At 41.4% G+C, this 16,402-nt stretch overlaps 1 protein-coding gene across 6 annotated transcripts in view; it reads left to right on the forward strand.

The window, feature by feature from the left end:
* Nucleotides 1–16,402, forward strand: part of Ica1 (islet cell autoantigen 1) — a 142,699-nt gene that overhangs the window by 25,830 nt on the left and 100,467 nt on the right. For all 6 annotated transcript variants that reach the window (XM_027389908.2, XM_027389912.2, XM_027389911.2 and 3 more), the window contains exons 4-5: nt 3,814–3,886; nt 11,665–11,788. In XM_027389908.2, coding sequence (XP_027245709.1) covers nt 3,814–3,886; nt 11,665–11,788 — 197 coding nt within the window. The remainder of the gene's footprint in view (nt 1–3,813; nt 3,887–11,664; nt 11,789–16,402) is intronic.

Raw genomic sequence — 16,402 nt, forward strand, 5'->3', positions numbered from 1 at the left:
TCTAATAGTCAGTGTCTTAGACCAAAGTATTTGGCCTGTGACTTAGTGTTTGCCCACAAGGTAAATTTATTTCTGCTAATATAGGTATGGGTGTTTATAGAGACAATGGGTCCCCCAGTAGAACATGAAAATGATATCCACTTATTATGGAGTGTTCTCACCCTGAATTACCTGCAAAAGGCTAGCTTACACTGCTGGCCTAGGGAGGTACCCATACAGGCTTTGTTAATAGACTAAACGCTAGGGAAATGTTTGATGTGTAAGCACGAGGACCTGAGTTTGGATCTCCATCACTCATGTAGAAGCAGGACATGGTAGTGGGGAGGCATGCAGAGATACACCCTGGGTTGTTGCTGTAGGTTCTTTCCCACCAGCCTGGTCCCAAGGCCAACTTCAGCCCCAAATAAACACACAGACACTATATTTATTATAAATTGCTGGCCGTTGACTAGGGTGTCTTATTGGCTAGTTCTGTCTTAATTATTAAACCATCTCTATTAATCTGTGTATTTCCACGAGGCTGTGGCTTACCTGGTAATGCCTGGCATGTGCATCATGGTACATCTGTGACTCCTGCATCTCCTGCATCTCCTCCTGCATCATGGTGACTCTGTGTCAGGCTCCCTCTGCCTACCTTTCCCAGAATTCTCTTTGTCTCCTAGTTCTGCCTGTCTTCCTGCCTCATGGGCCAAACAAAGTTTTATTCATCAACTAATAAGAGAAACATATACACAGAAAGACAGAAAGCCATCCCCATCATTGGGGGCTTGCTGGCCAGCTAGTCTGTGAGAAACCTTGCCTCTGACAAGAAGATCGTGAGCCATTCTGATCGTGAGTTAGGAGTACTTGGTACTCCTAACAACTGACGTTTGATCCTCATAACCCACTCTAGAAGGGGAAAACTGACTCCTGAAAGTTGTCTTCTGACCTCTACCTGCGCACTCGCGCACACACACACACACACACACACACACATATTGACAAACTAAATAAAATTTTAAAATAAGTTGCTTTGCCACAAAGGAAGATATACAACATTGACCTCTCACCTTCTTACACACATGCAGATATCAAATAAATATAGTCAGGCGGTGGTGCACATTAATGCCAGTACCCAGGAGGCAGAGGCAGGCAGATCTCTCTGAGTTTGAGACCAGTCTGGTCTACAAAGTAAGTACTAGGACAGACTTCAAAGCTACACAGAGAAACCCTGTCTCAAAAAAACCAAATAAATAAATAGTAAATATAAAAATAAGCAAATGCAATTATTATACTGCATACATTGAGAAGTTAATATATAAATATGCTCAGGTTTGGTCTTTAATATCTGCCAGGGCAGAGTGGACTGTTTTGGTGATGGAAATGCTTGTTTTAAGTGTGGTTCACAAGCGAATACAATTGTCAGACTCACAGAAATAAACATTCCACAGCTGGGCATTTTGTTGCACCTAAACAATATCTTGGTTTTAAAAAGTCAACAGCAACAGTGGACCATATTGTTACTCCTATGGAATCTGAATGTATTTGCTCTTACTCTGTTGTAGTCTGTGGCCCAGAACACTTCTGTCAGGAGTCTGAAAAGGAAGAAATTCTGATGATTTTCTGATTTTTTTTAAATGGGAAAAGACTTTTTCCCCCAAACAAGTTGAGGATGTAATTTAATAAATAGGCAAATTTGTTTCTTCATTAATAGAATAAAACAAGCCTTATTCTATTAAACATTCCTAAGAATGGGTTTTTAGTCTTTTTAAAATTCATTCACTACTTTCATTAGATAATTTGGTCATATGTATTATGAAGAGATCATCTGTTTGTGCTCAAACATTGAAGTGCTTTCTGATACCTAGACATAGTTTTACATTGGCATGGCCAGTAAGCTCTATGGATAGAGGAAAAGCCTTAGCTTACCTCATTGAGTGGCTCCATAGAGTCAAGATGTTTATCAACTTTTATAACTGATACTTACCATGGTCTCTGAGTCCACGGACAGGGGTTTGAGAAAGTATGGAGTCTGTCATATTAGTCAGCTTTTTGTTACTGCAGCAGGCGTTCTAGAGAAGAAATAGTTATTTTTGGATCAAGGTTACTCAGCCCCATTGCTTTTTGTGATGGGATAAGGCAGCTATCATGACAGAGTGCCTGGCCAAAGAAACCTGTTTACCTTATAACAGCCTGGAAACAGAGAAGGCCCGGTTCCTAAAACTCCTTCCAGGGCATGTCCTCTGTGAACTCACTTCCTTCCACTAGGCTCTACTTCCTCCAGGCAGATAACCCTTAACATAGGGCTTTGGGGAAACATTTATTCTCCAAAGCAAAACATCTCCTATTGAGTGATCTCAGTTTCTGAAGGAAAGAGTTGGGGTTCTCTAAAGGAACAGAACTAATAGAATATGTATTAAAAGGGGGACTTATTAGAGTAGCTTTCTGTGGTCTAGCTAGTCAAACAAAGGAAAGACCACAAATCCAGTGGTTGTCCAGCCCACAAGGTTGGATGTGTCAGCTGGTCTTCAGTCTACAGTATTTAACGATAACTCTTTCCACCAGCCTCTGCATCAGGACCCCCAAATAATACACAGAGACTCTATTAGTTGTAATGCTGCTGGCCAATGACTAGGATTTCTTATTTGCCAACTCTGTCTTATATTAATCCATAACTACTAATCTATGTATTTTTATAAGGACTTACCTTACTGAGGACAACAGCCTCATGTGTCTTCTCTTCCCAGGATCACATGGCGACTCCTCTTTACTGCATTCCCCACAATCCTCCTCCTCTCCTAGTCCTGCCTATTGTGCTTCCCTTTTGGCCAACAGTGTTTTATTCATTAACCAGTAAGAGAGACATCTACACAGAAGGACTTCCCCCATCAACAGTAGGATCCTGAAGTAGATTTTTCACCAACACAGGGGTGCCTCAATAGGAGTATAAATGAGCTTGCTAGTGAGGGAGAGGGCAAGCAGGTAAAAAGCAAAAATTTTCTTCATCCATGTCCTTTTATGTAGGTTGCCACCAGAAGGTGTGGCTCAGGTGTAGGGTGGGTCTTTCCACCTCAAATGATCCTATCAAGAAAATCCCTCACATGTGTTGCCAGCCATTGGGTTTTAATTGATTCCAGATATAGTTAAGTTGACAACCAACATCAGCCATCACAACTACGATGAATTCAAACCTGGTTACATTCTTTTAAATACAGTTCTTCTACTCCCTGGGTTTCTTCGTCATGGCCCTTGGTACGGCATGAAGTTGTCTCAGTGTATATTTTGTGATATTACTAGGAAATGGGTATCAGTATTTGTTCTTAGATCAATACCATTTTAACAGATGTCTTCTAAATAGTCAACATTCTGACAGTTGATTTTTGTTTGATTTTTTTCCAGTTGCTTACACATGTTGTAAAATATACTAGGAACACAAAATAACTTAATATCACCTTTTAAATATGGTACTTTAGCCTGTAGAACCTCCATTTTTACAAAAGACAGTAAGTGTTAAAGATAACAAAGTAGGTTAGAATGAATATTGGGTTTCTGGCGTACCAAGCTATAATTGGACCCTACCCTTTTGTTTTTCATCTGTTATTTCAAGAGTCTGGAGAAATAACTGTTCTGTAGAACTTAATAGAGATGATCAGGTTCAGTGAGGACAGATTTCAGGGCATTGATCACTCTCTCTATGTTTCACTACGCATGACATCAAATAGAATTTTGGGGGTCTTGTTTTTAGCAGAAAAATGGAGTATTGTGATTTTCTTTAATGTATATTTTACTTGCACTGTTCTCTGTTTCACAGCATTGTATTGTGTTTTATTGCAGTTATTCCATTCAATTCAAAGAACCTGTTTGGACTTGTCTAAAGCAATTGTACTCTATCAAAAGAGAATATGTTGTAAGTATGGCCTAAGTATGATATTGAGCAAATAGTGAGAAAGAGGAGGATATTTTGCCTTAGTGTGTCATGTAATAAGCTCAGGAACTACTTAGGGGTATGTCTTTGTTCTTTCAAATGTGAGGAAGGTCTCTACTAGTTTTACCTTTGATTTACTCAGGTTCTTTTCAAAGCATGTATCAGACTAGGATTTTTTTTTTTTTTTTTTTTTTTTTTTTTGCTGGATCATCCATGAACGCAGACATACTGTTTACTTTTCCAATTATAAATATTCTTTATTTTTAATATCTTAGACTTTTTGATTCAAGGTCATTTTCATTTGATTTCCTTGTTCATATAAGTCCAGTCTTTTTAAATGACTAGGTAGGCAGAGGAGGCACAGTTAGCTAATTCATTGAATATATTGTATTGACAGAACTTCCTCATGAGCATTTCTTATGTTATAATGTTCAGGGTTAAAATTATCTCCCAACAGTGGGACTGGAGAGATGATGCAGCAGTGAAGAGTACATGTTGTTCTACCACGTGGACCTGAGTTTGGTTCCCAACACTCACATTGAGCAGATCATAGACACATGTAACTCCAGTTATAAGGGATACAAACCCCTCTTCTGTCCTCTGTGAGCATCTGCATTCATATGTTATTCACACATGTTCTCATGAGCTTACACACACACACACACACACACACACACACCATATCCCAACCATGAAGAGGTCTTCTGATGGTGTCAGCAGGGGTTGGCTGTTGGTTTGTGGGTAAGCCATATCATCACAGCTTGGAAGGAAGAAAGAGATCTGCTCTGCTTAGACTGATTAGGATCCCAACTTTGATGGAGGACTAAAAATAGAATCATTAATCTGAGGGTGTTGCTATGCAGCTGCCACGGAAAGATATATAACAAATTTCTGTGAGCCGACATGGGTTTATTTTTAAGCATTTTAAACAAAAGAAAACAAGCGCAGATACATATAGTATGCTGCCAGTTTTGCAAGAAAGGGGGGATTAATAAAATATAGATGTGTAAACAGAAGGACCCATTTCAAATGCACAAGAGTATGCATTCTGTGCTCAAGAAATTCGGAAAAGATGAACGTCAGGTAAAAGGAATTAGATCTCATTTGAGCAGGGATGAGGTCATGAGAAAGAAGAGTGAGGGGTGGAAGCAGGATGCCAGAGGGGAGAGCCTAGCTTTTACCTCAGCAAGATGCACAGTAATTCTGACTCTTGGAACCATAGTGATATTTTCCACACTCATAAAATACCTAAACCAGGACATGATGGGGAATATAAAGTGGAGTACAGACAGTCACTGGTGGACCGAATTGCACTGTAGATAATGTCACCGGGCCAGCTGGATGAGAAAAAAGTAAATTAACTTCAATAACTCCAAAGACCATGCTTTTAAGTGGTGGAGTAAGGATCAACACAAAAAAAGGAGCACACATACAAAAACTGGAGCAGTTAATTAGTTTATTGATCCTAAGTAAATGGACCAGCAATTCTAAAACTACTATATGTTCCTGAGGTTAAACAACTAAATATAGTGTAGTTGAATGCCCGCGTAAAACGAGGCTACGGGTCGGGGCATAAGGTGCTTACTGCAAACACAGGGAGTGGGTGAAGTCATCACTATTAACCGGTGCAGATAGAAATGGACAGAAAGGAACCCAGATGAGCACGTCTGCCTGGGTTGCTGCATTTGTGTCTTTCTTGCCTCGAAGCATTTGGAAGCACCAAGGGCCCACAGCACCAAGTACTACTAACATTCAGACCTTGTTTTCTAACCACCGTTTTCCACACCTCTAGGGAAGTGACTGATTTCAGGCCCAGTACAGAGAAATGAAGATGAGTCTGGAATGCCCTGTTGTGCCAGAACCTAATTTCCCTGAGAAAGGATAGGGACTTAAAGGATACAGAAGCCAGTCTGTAGTCAGAGCTGGTCCAATTTGATCAACAAGATAAATAATGACAGTATTAAAGTATAAATCCTAAGAACTATAACTACTGATTATGTCAGTATGGAGGTAAATGGACAGTTAGACAGATGGATCAGTCCTTGTCTTAGTGGAAACTGAAAGAGAAAATAAACCCTTTCCCCTCTGGTTTGGTTCCTTTTGCTGTGATAAATTGTGTGACCAAAAGCAACTTGGTAAAGAAAGGGTTTATTTCATCTTACAGCTGGCAGGCAGCCATCATGAAGGGAAGCTAGGGTAGAGACCTGGAGGCAGGAACTGAAGCAGAGACCATTGAGAAATTCTGCCTGCTGCCTTGCTCCTCTTTTATTCTGTCAGCTTTCTTTTTTTACTATCTAAATTAGAAACAAGCTTGCTTTACATGCCAATCCCAGTTCCCTCTCCCTCCCCTCCTCCCCTGCCCCCCCACTAACACCCTACCTATCCCATCCCCTCTCTGCTCCCCAGGGAGGGTGAGGCCTTCCATGGGGGATCTTCAAAGTCTGGCATATCATTTGGAGCAGGGCAGAGGCCCTCCCCCGTGTGTCTAGGCTGAGAGAGTATCCCTCTATGTGAAATGGGCTCCCAAAGTCCGTTTGTACACTAGGGTTAAATACTGATCCACTACCAGAGGCCCCATAGATTGCCCAGGCCACCTAACTGACACCCATGTTCAGGAAGTCTGGGTTTCCCAGCTGGTTTCCCAGCTGTCAGTCTGGGGTCCATGAGCTCCCCCTTGTTCAGGTCAGCTGTTTCTGTGAGTTTCCTCAGCCTGGTCTTAAGCCCCTTGCTCATCACTCCTCCCTCTCTGCAACTTGATTCCAGGAGTTCAGCTCAGGGTTTAGCTGTGGATCTCTGCTTCTGCCTCCATCAGCAACTGGATGAAGGCTCTAGGATGGCATATAAGGTAGTCATCAATCTCATTATTGGGGAAGGGCATTTAAGGTAGTCTCTCCACTATTCCTTAGATTTTAGTTGGTGTCATCCTTTAGATCTCTGCATATTTCCCTAGTGCTATATTTCTCTTTAAACCTGTAATGGCTCCCTTTATTATGGGATCTCTTTTCTTGCTCTCCTCTATTCTTCCCCTGACTCAATCTTCCTGCTCCCTCATGTTCTCTTGTTCTCTTTCTCCTAACTCCCCCCCATGCTCCCAATTAGCTCAGGAGATCTTGTCATTTTCCCCTTCTCTGGGGGACCATGTATGTCTCTCTTAGGGTCCTCCTTGTTTCCTAGCTTTTCTGGTGGTGTGGATTGTAGACTGGCAATCCTTTGCTCTATGTCTAAAATCCATATACAAGTGAGTACATACCATATTTGTCTTTTTGTGACTGGGTTACCTCACTCAGGATGGTTTCTTCTAGTTCCATCCATTTGCCTGTGAATTGAATTTCAAGATTCCATTCCCCCCCCCATTGTGTAAATGTACCACATTTTCTCCATCCATTCTTCAGTTGAGGGGCATCTAGGTTGCTTCCAGGTTCTGGCTATTACAGATAATGCTTCAGCCAGCTTTCTTTATTTTTTTATTTTTTTATTTTTTCTTCTTTAAAGATTTTATTTATTATATATACAGTCTTCTGCCTGCATGCCAGAAGAGGGCACCAGATCTCATTCAAGGTGGTTGTAAGCCACCATGTGGTTGCTGGAAATTGAACTCAGGACCTCTGGAAGAACAGTCAGTGCTCTTAACTGCTGAGCCATCTCTCCGGCCCCTTCAGCCAGCTTTCTTATCCAGCCTAGGAGCTCCTGCCCAGGGCACCACTTCCACACTAATGTAGGCTTGACCATTCCACACTAACAGTAGATCACAGAAGTACCCACTTAGGGCAATCTGATGGAGGCAATTCTTCAGTTGTGATTCCCTCTTGTAACTCTGGGCTACTCTTAGAATGTGTCAAAGTCTTAAAATGCAAGAGAGTCAGAGGAGCTGTCAGAGCTCGAAAAAGATGGAGACCCAATACCTCATTGCTATGAGGGATCCAGGAGAGAAAAAGAAAAATAATGAAAAATCTGATAAACGTCCAAATAAGGACTATAGTTTAGTTGACAGGATTGTATTTATGTTGATTTTCTAGCTTTGAACCTTGTGCCACGATATAAGAAAAAACGAGAGAAGAAACTGGGAAAGCGTATATCTCAATTCTAAATACCATTGTGTTTTAAGTCTGCCATTTTTTTTTCAAAGAGTTAACCAATCCCAGGCTGGATCATATTGCCACTTGCTCTAGAACACTGCATATAAGTTTATCATAGTTTACAAATTAGAAAAACAGTCCAGTCCCAGCTTATTTCCTTTGCCAGGCTATAGGAGGTCTTTCGCTCTCAATGTGTTCCTCTGCTTGGAGTGTGTGCACCCTGATAATCAAGAATGCCGCCTGTGTCACTCAGAATCCAGCTGGGCTAGCATCTTCCTTCCCTCACTGCCCAGTCTAAAGCAGTCACTGTTTTACACGGTCTCTCGAGCATTTTTCCTTTAGAGCCTTGTGTCTGAGTATGTGTGCTTCATTTTCTGTCACTCATCACTTGAATGTGAACTCTGGAGGGGTGGGGACATCCTATGTCTCCTTCATCACTGCTGGGTTAGCCGTAAATCCCAAATCCCGACAGTTGATTAACACTGTTAAGGAAAATGTTTTCATAGTTCTTCCGTTGCTTTTTATCTTCAAAGGGAACATCTGAAAGTAGAACCAGCAAGTAAGTGTGAGTGACTTGTATTTAAAATTTTATGGCCTAGTTAGTTGAAACTTGTGAACAAATACAGACTTTGAGTTATCTAATATATATGTTGCATGAGGATGACCATCTCGTCTGGGGACAATCCTGCCTTGACTCTGACAGAGCTCAAAGGCTCTCCGAAGCCTTGCCAGGTCAACACAGAAAACCAAACCTGTTTGCCCCCAAGTTTGATCCTCAAGTGCATGAAATGACTAAAAACTATTCCCGAACTCTTCAGCCTAAGTAGATTACTTAGGGGAGACTAGTGTCACCAAGTGTGCATTCAGGTATGCTGAATTGGCTTCATGGGGACTAAAGTTAAATGAGTTCAGTTCATTTGTATATGACTTGAGTCTTTAAGGTAAAAAAAAAAGGTGACAGGAGCCTGCTGCTTTTGGAAGCAAAAATGGAAAATTGCTCTCCATAGAAAGGAAAAGGCTCTTAGTAGAAATGAATGAGTCCTGGATTAGTTCAATGAAGAAAAAAGACATAAGGCATTGAGAACAATCATGTGGACTTTTTTTTAAAGCTACCTAAAACTACGGCATGGATCTCAAACAAGAGAGAATGAGATACAGCATGTGCAGTGACAAGGCCAAAATAACAGCTCACTCAGTCTCACAGACATTTCATCAGTGCCACGACTAGAAAACTCTGCTTGGCCTAGAATTCCAAAGTCTAGATAGACATCGTCTCTGGGAAGGCAGAGACTCGGGATGAAGTCAGATGAGGGTCATCTGTGCTCACACAATGGCCAGTGCTGACACATGTGCCCAAAGGACACTGCTGGCCAGAAAAGAGGGGTCGACCACTTGTCAGAAGAAGCCCTTAACTGGGTTTGGATCTGTGAACTTTATTTACTTTTTTTTTTTTAATAGCCCTTACTAATCTCAGTCTCTCAGCCCTCCTGCCTCTACCTCCTGAATGCTGGGATTACAGGCATGCATCGCCACAGCTGGCATTGGGAACTTGAGTTTTGAGAGTGAAGTGTGAGGAGGGCCATTATTTATCTCATGAAAAAAGGGGGTGTCTAAAAGCCTCCCCTTCTGCCTCAGGATTTACTTCCCTCTGTAGTTCAGAGGACTGCTGAGCAGGAACTGTAGTCACAAGTAGGCAAGCAGTAGTGAGTCTTTTGGATATGTGGTTCCCATTCAACCTTCTGTAGTTGCTGTTGGAGAAGTTGGCACTAATGAGGGGTATGATTTGAAGTGTGGGAAGATTGAAATGGGGAGTTGGTGAAATAAATCAGCCTTCAGACTGCAGTAGAAAACCATTTTGTTGAGTACATGGCATTTGCATTGTGGGAAGACCTGGCTTCAGGAGACAAGGGTTGTGATCAGGGTCCTGTTAGAGCTTTATTCTTCCATTAGGGTAGCTGTCATAGAATTCCCACCATGTCAGTGAAGGTTGTCCTTATGGGTTGATGTTTGATTCTGGGCAAAGACTGAGTTTACCGAGGCACGAGTCTGTGAAACCTGTTGTGATTAATTTTGCTTGGCTGTGCTCATGTCACTGGGCCACTGGCTAGAGTGGATAGCGTTCTCTATTTGCTGAGACTTTAGAACAGACTTGCCTTATAGAAAGTCCCTAATAGGAACCTTTCCCATCTTTGTCATGGCCTCTTGCCACCGTCTGGATGACTCATGAAAATGAACGAGAATTCTAGTGACATTCCAGATGTGGAAAATAAAGACAGATGGTATATATGTGCGCACCTTGTAATCTCAGCTTCAGGATGCAGAGGCAGAAAGATCTAGAAGGATTGGGAAGTGGAAGCCATCTTGAGCTACATAGCAAGATTTTGTCTCATAATACCTAGGTTGTGAATAAAAGATAGTTCAATGGGTAAAACAATTGCTTTCCAAGCAAAACATGAAAACACACTAATAAGAGGATTTCAGTTTGGTTCCCAGCATTCAAAAAGTTGGATATAGCTCTGTGTACACCTGCTGCTCCAGAGCTAGGGTAGGTTAGGAATAGAGTCAGGAGGGTTTCTGGGCTCACTTAACCTCTAGCCTAACTCCATGTTTGGTAAGAGACCTCTCTCAAAGCAGTAAGGCACAGGACGATTGAGCAGGACTCTCAACATTCCCCTCTGACCTCAGTACAAGAATTGGTACACATATACCATATCATTGAGCTACATTGCTGGTAATGGTGTAGCTCAATGGTAAATAGCATCTAGGCAAGCACAGGGTCCTGTGTTCAATTCTCAAGCCCCGTGTTTGTAGCTCTGATGATGGTGTATATTTGGGTCTCTGTGACTGTTTCATGGATGCTCTGATATTATTAAATCAGTCTCTAGAATAGGTAGAGTGTTAGTATTATAAATAATGATGTTGATCATTTTGGGGACTACTTTGTGACCTCCTGCGACTGTACCCTGTACTCCTAACGGCACAAGAACAATATCAAAAGTATCATATAATTCTGTGACTTTTTATATTTTTCTACCAATCAATCTGTAGACAGCATGTGCCAATAATCACTGTCTTACTAAATTGCCCCATCTGTACTTGTCTTTAAAAATAGACAAATTTAAGCATAACCAATTCAGATTTGGTTCTAGCTCTGTATTTTTAAAATGTACCAAGTGGTCAACCTGATGGCCTACCCACCTTCAGTCCCTGCTTCCAGCTCTCTTGCTTCATTGTGGTTGAGGGGCTTGGGTTGATTTACAAAGGACAATCTAACTCAGACTGCAGAGATCAAAAAGTCAGCAGGAAAGGATAACAGGAGGCCGCCACAAAAGGTCCCCACTGTCAGCCTCGACAAAACCAACTCCTTCATTTCAGCTCTAAGCTGCACATTATGGGCTCACTTTCCAGTCCAGAGGTCATTTTCTGGTTCTGATTACAGGGCACCAAACTCACTGACAGATGTATTCAAGGGAATTTGATCTCTCCTATTGTAAATGGAAGACCAGCCTGGAAGTGAAATGGCTGGGTCGGGGAGGTGGGGGAGACTTACCTTGCAGCCTGCCACTTGGATTTAATTTCCTCTAATCTTTGCCTCTGAAGAGAGAATGGGCCTTGGGATTTGTCTCTCTCACTCTCTTTGTCGTAAAAATGCTTCTCAGCTGCTGTCCCTGTTCTCTCCATCAGTCTTGTCTCAAGAAGAAAATGAACTGGGAAAATTTCTCCGATCCCAAGGCTTCCAAGATAAAACCCGAGCAGGAAAAATGATGCAAGCCACAGGCAAGGCCCTCTGCTTTTCTTCCCAGCAAAGGTGTGTGACCTTCTTTGGGGCTGTGCTTTTGGGGGATCCAAAGAGAATCCAGGGCCCACTTCTTCACTAAGGGCAGTAGCACAGTCTAGAATGCTTTAGCCTAAGCCTGAGGAGTCCTAGTCTGTACTTTGCTTGTTTCCACTTCCCTATTATTTAGATAGCATGGAGGACTTGTTTTCTTCCTTGCTATTTCATCTTTGTTTTCCGCCAATCATTGTGAGTGATTGTATTTGACCTTCAAGTTGCTCATAACAGTCAATCTGATCCACTTTCTGCATTTGATTAAAGCGGGAGCCTAATGAGATCAACTTGAAAGGTTCCCTCTCAGTTCTCCGTGGGCTAATTAATGGCAAAGAGGTGGTGATTGGATACCTGGACCACACTCCTCAGACTCATGGCCAGCAGCAGCACCTGAGAGCCTGTTAGAAGCAGAATCGAGGTCCCACCCCCCCATACCTACTAACTCTTTAACTACATTTCAACCAGATCTACAATTGATTCTGATGTACGTGAAAGTTTGACAGTCTCCAGCACAGAGGAAATTCTGACAAAACGGTTGGATTTCAGAACACAACCACAACCAATGTTTATGGACTATGTTAAACAATCCTGAACTTTTGTGCCACACAAATGCTCTTTGTGCCAGAGAAAGAGACTGGCTCTCTCCTTCCTTACTAACTAACAAGCCCCAGAAATTGTCTCCATTAATACCATGCAGAATTACACGTAAAAAAATTTTGGCAGGTAGTTTTCAAGATTATTTAAGCTCCAGAAATCCACTTATGCAAGTTGCCCACCTCCCTCCTACTTACCCTAACTGCTTTCTCTCCCTGTGATCTAAGAACAGGTCATCGGTTGGCAAGTCATGTGAGCATTCCTATGGAAACCCAAGAAAGATGTTACTAAAAAAAGAGACCAACAACATCTGTAGGCTTTTCAGTGACCCCATTATTGGGCATTTCGGTTCTTGCTAATAACATTTGGACCCTGACTTGTAGGTAGTGGCAACAGTCAGAAATGAACAGTAGCCATTTTCACCAGTTCTCTACCAGTTTCATTTTTTAAAAGAGTATCTTCGGGCTGGAGAGATGGCTCAGCCGTTAAAGGCTAGGCTCACAACCAAAACTAAAAGATTATCTTCTTATAATCTTGACATGCGCCTTTAATACTTAAAACAGACAAACCAAAAGAAAAAAGAAAAAAAAAAGAAAAATTCTGAAACAGGTAAATTATAACCCCTTGATAGGTAAATCTTTTGTGTATATGGCCTTGTCCAGTCTTACAAGGATAATCGATTCCTTAAAAAAAATGTTCTTATTTAAGCATGAAGACCACTGATTTCAGTGAGAGGAAAAAAGTGTGCCCATGCACCAAAATTAATACCTACTTATAAAAAAGAAAAAGGGTCCAAACCCAGACCAACTTGAGAATTACTGTTGTTAATCACATTGTTAATTATCCTATCCTGTGCTATTTGGTTGCAGTCTGGATGATTTTGGACCACAAAGTACAAATACAGCATCTTAAGTTAATGTACCTTAACTCCCCCTCACACACACACGCACGCACGCATGCACGCATGCACGCACGCACGCGCACACGCGCACACATGCACACATGCACACGTGTAAAAGCAATCAACAAAACAACACAAATGATATTGAACGTATCTACCATAGACTAGCAAACTACAGTCTCCACTGATGTGATGAGGTGCTACCAGCTCTGCAGTTTAGAAGGTGGCCTCTTACCTTCCCAGATGCTCACCAGATATGTGATGTCCCACCTAGTTCTCCTAAATGTAAAGGAAGCAGGAAAACTACATGAAATTCTTCTGCACTCGAGTTCTTAGTTGAGGGAACATGATTTAGAGTATGCCAGAATATGTTTTATTAAGATTTACTTTAATTGGATATGCATAAGAGTGCAGATGACTGTAGAGGTCAGCAGAGGGTTCAGATTGTCTGGAGCTGCAGTTACAGGTAGTTGCAAGCCATGTGACATGGGTCCTGAGCATCAATCTTGGGTCCTCAGCAAGAGCTTCCCATGCTCTTAACGGTTAAACCAACTTTCCTGCCCACAGAATATGTTTCTAGCATATATAGTACAATAGCAGATAGTTTTTGGACATTATGCTGCATGATGGTCATTTAGCAAATTGGTATTTTATTAAATAGTGCTAATCTTTTTCTATTTTAACATATTCGTGTTTTCAAACAAAAACAAAAAAGTAAAATTAAACAAAGAGTAACTCCACAGGATTCTATTACCTGGGCATGCTCTGATTGACTTGTGCCCTTTGTTACATTCTTTTCTTTTTAAGGAGGTTGGTTTCATTTGTTACTGTGTGTGTTCGTGTGTGTGTGTGTGTGTGTGTGTGTGTGTGTGTGTGTGTGTGTGTGTGTGTGTACCCACAGAGGTCAGAAGAGGGCATCCGATACCCTGGGAGTTGGAGTTACAGGCAGTTCTAAGCTGTCCACTCTGGGTGCTAGGAACTGAACTTAGATCTTCTGTAAGAGCAGTATTCACTTTTAACCACTTTTATCCAGACCCTCTATTTTTTTTACCATTCCCTACTAAAGGATAAATATCCTAGAGTAGCCCTTTCATTATTTTATTATTTCCATGGGTAGATTTTCATAAATGAAAAGGTGGGCCAGTCTTGCACTGGAAGATTTTCAGTTAGTAAAAATGATATTTTTTCTTGGCCTAGACTCATTTTCTTATACTCCAGTGAATGTATTTTCATCATTCTGATTTCTATGGATCAGCTTATGGCAGTGGTTCTAAACCTTCACTATACCTCTTCATGTTGTCGTGACCTCCAACCATAAAATTATTTTCATTGCTACTTCATAAATGAAATTTTGCTACTGTTATGAATCCTAATGTAAATATCTGGTATGCAGGATATCTGATATGTGACCTCCAAAAGGGTTGAGACTCTCAGGCTGAGAATCACTGGCTTAAGATGTGATGGCAGGGATAAGGGTAGATGAGGTTGTTTTGTATGCCTTTTTATTTTCTAACATCATGTTATTGTAACTTTGAAGATAACTATAATTTCTAAGGGATTGAGAGTAGTGTATTCACAATATTCATTTTCAGCAAATGTAGGAACATACACGAAATCTAGAGGAAGAGAAATGAAGTGACAAAGTCAGCAGCATCCTTGGAGAGCCATCTGAGGACTGTTTATGTCTTCAAATAGGAGTCTTCTCTGTTAAAAACCTCCACACTGTGACTTATTTGTTAGGCATTGCTTCTGCTACACATTCTGTTGGATGAAAGGCAAGTAGCAAATTTAAACCACCAGTATAAAACACAAACTTACTTCATGATGCAATGACGTGACTTTTTGAGAAGACTTCCTTTTTTTAGATTTATCTATTTATTATATACACAGTATTCTGCCTATATGTATGTCTGCATGCCAGAAAAGGGCACCAGATCTCATTATAGGTGGTTGTGAGCCACCATGTGGTTGCTGGGAATTGAACTCAGGACCTCTAGAACAGCCAGTGCTCTTAACCTCTAAGCCATCTCTCCAGAAATCTAGGTAGGACAGTGTTGTTATGATAAGTCTTTCCACTGAAGCTACCTGAGCCCTGCTGCCATGTGGGCACTTTCTGCCAAGCCACCCAAGTTCCACCTGCCACCACATTAAGGTCACAAGTAACAGAGAGACTTATATTAGGTACAAATGCTGCTTGGCCAATGACTAGGATTTCTCATATGCTAACTCAGTCATAATTATCATAAATCTATATATTATGTAAGACTTATCGGATGCCAGTGGAAGCGTCCTGTCTTCCCGGGCTCACATGGTGACTCTGCAGCAGAGACCAGGCGGAAGAGCAAGAGAAAAGGGGAGACTCCTTCTTGTCCTTGCTTATATATGAGTCTGCCTGCTATGTCACTTCCTGCCTGGATCACAAGACTTCTTTTTACTACATTTCCCAGAATCCTCCTCAACTCCTAGTCCTGCCTAACTTGCTGCCTCATTGGCCAAATAGTGCTTTAGTCAACAGTAAGATAAACATACACAGAAGGACTTTGCCCACTTGTGTGGACAAGTTTCTGTCATCGATGTGTTCAACACTTAAACAATACATTACAGACAAAAGGAAACGTGGAGAAAATAGCAAAGGAGACTTTTTTCATAAGGTTTATTGTGGCATTTATAATTTTAGAGTGCCCCACATGTGTGAGGCATGGTGGGCACTGATGGAACGCCAGGAGCTCACTTCAGCTCATCAATACCATCCTGTCCTTTGGCTGAGTAATTTGGTATGCAATTAGGAACTTAAATGCTCATCTTATATTTAATTTTTGCACCTTTGCCCTGAAACTTCATAAAGAATTTTTGTGTAGCTGGAAAAAGGGCTGAGTGTGTAGTGCTCCTGCAGGAGCCCCAAGTTCAATTCTTAGCACCACACCAGGTGGCCTGCAACCACCTACAACTCCAACCTCAGGGTCTGACATCTCTCGCTTCCAAGGGTGCCTGCACTCACACATACAGACACAAATGTAGATAATTAAGAATAAAAATAAGTCTCTGACAAAAGAAAGAATATGCTTTCAAATTGTGATTCATCTAACATTAACTTTTTG

The sequence above is a fragment of the Cricetulus griseus genome, assembly GCF_003668045.3.
Source record: "Cricetulus griseus strain 17A/GY chromosome 1 unlocalized genomic scaffold, alternate assembly CriGri-PICRH-1.0 chr1_0, whole genome shotgun sequence".
NCBI lineage: Eukaryota > Metazoa > Chordata > Mammalia > Rodentia > Cricetidae > Cricetulus > Cricetulus griseus.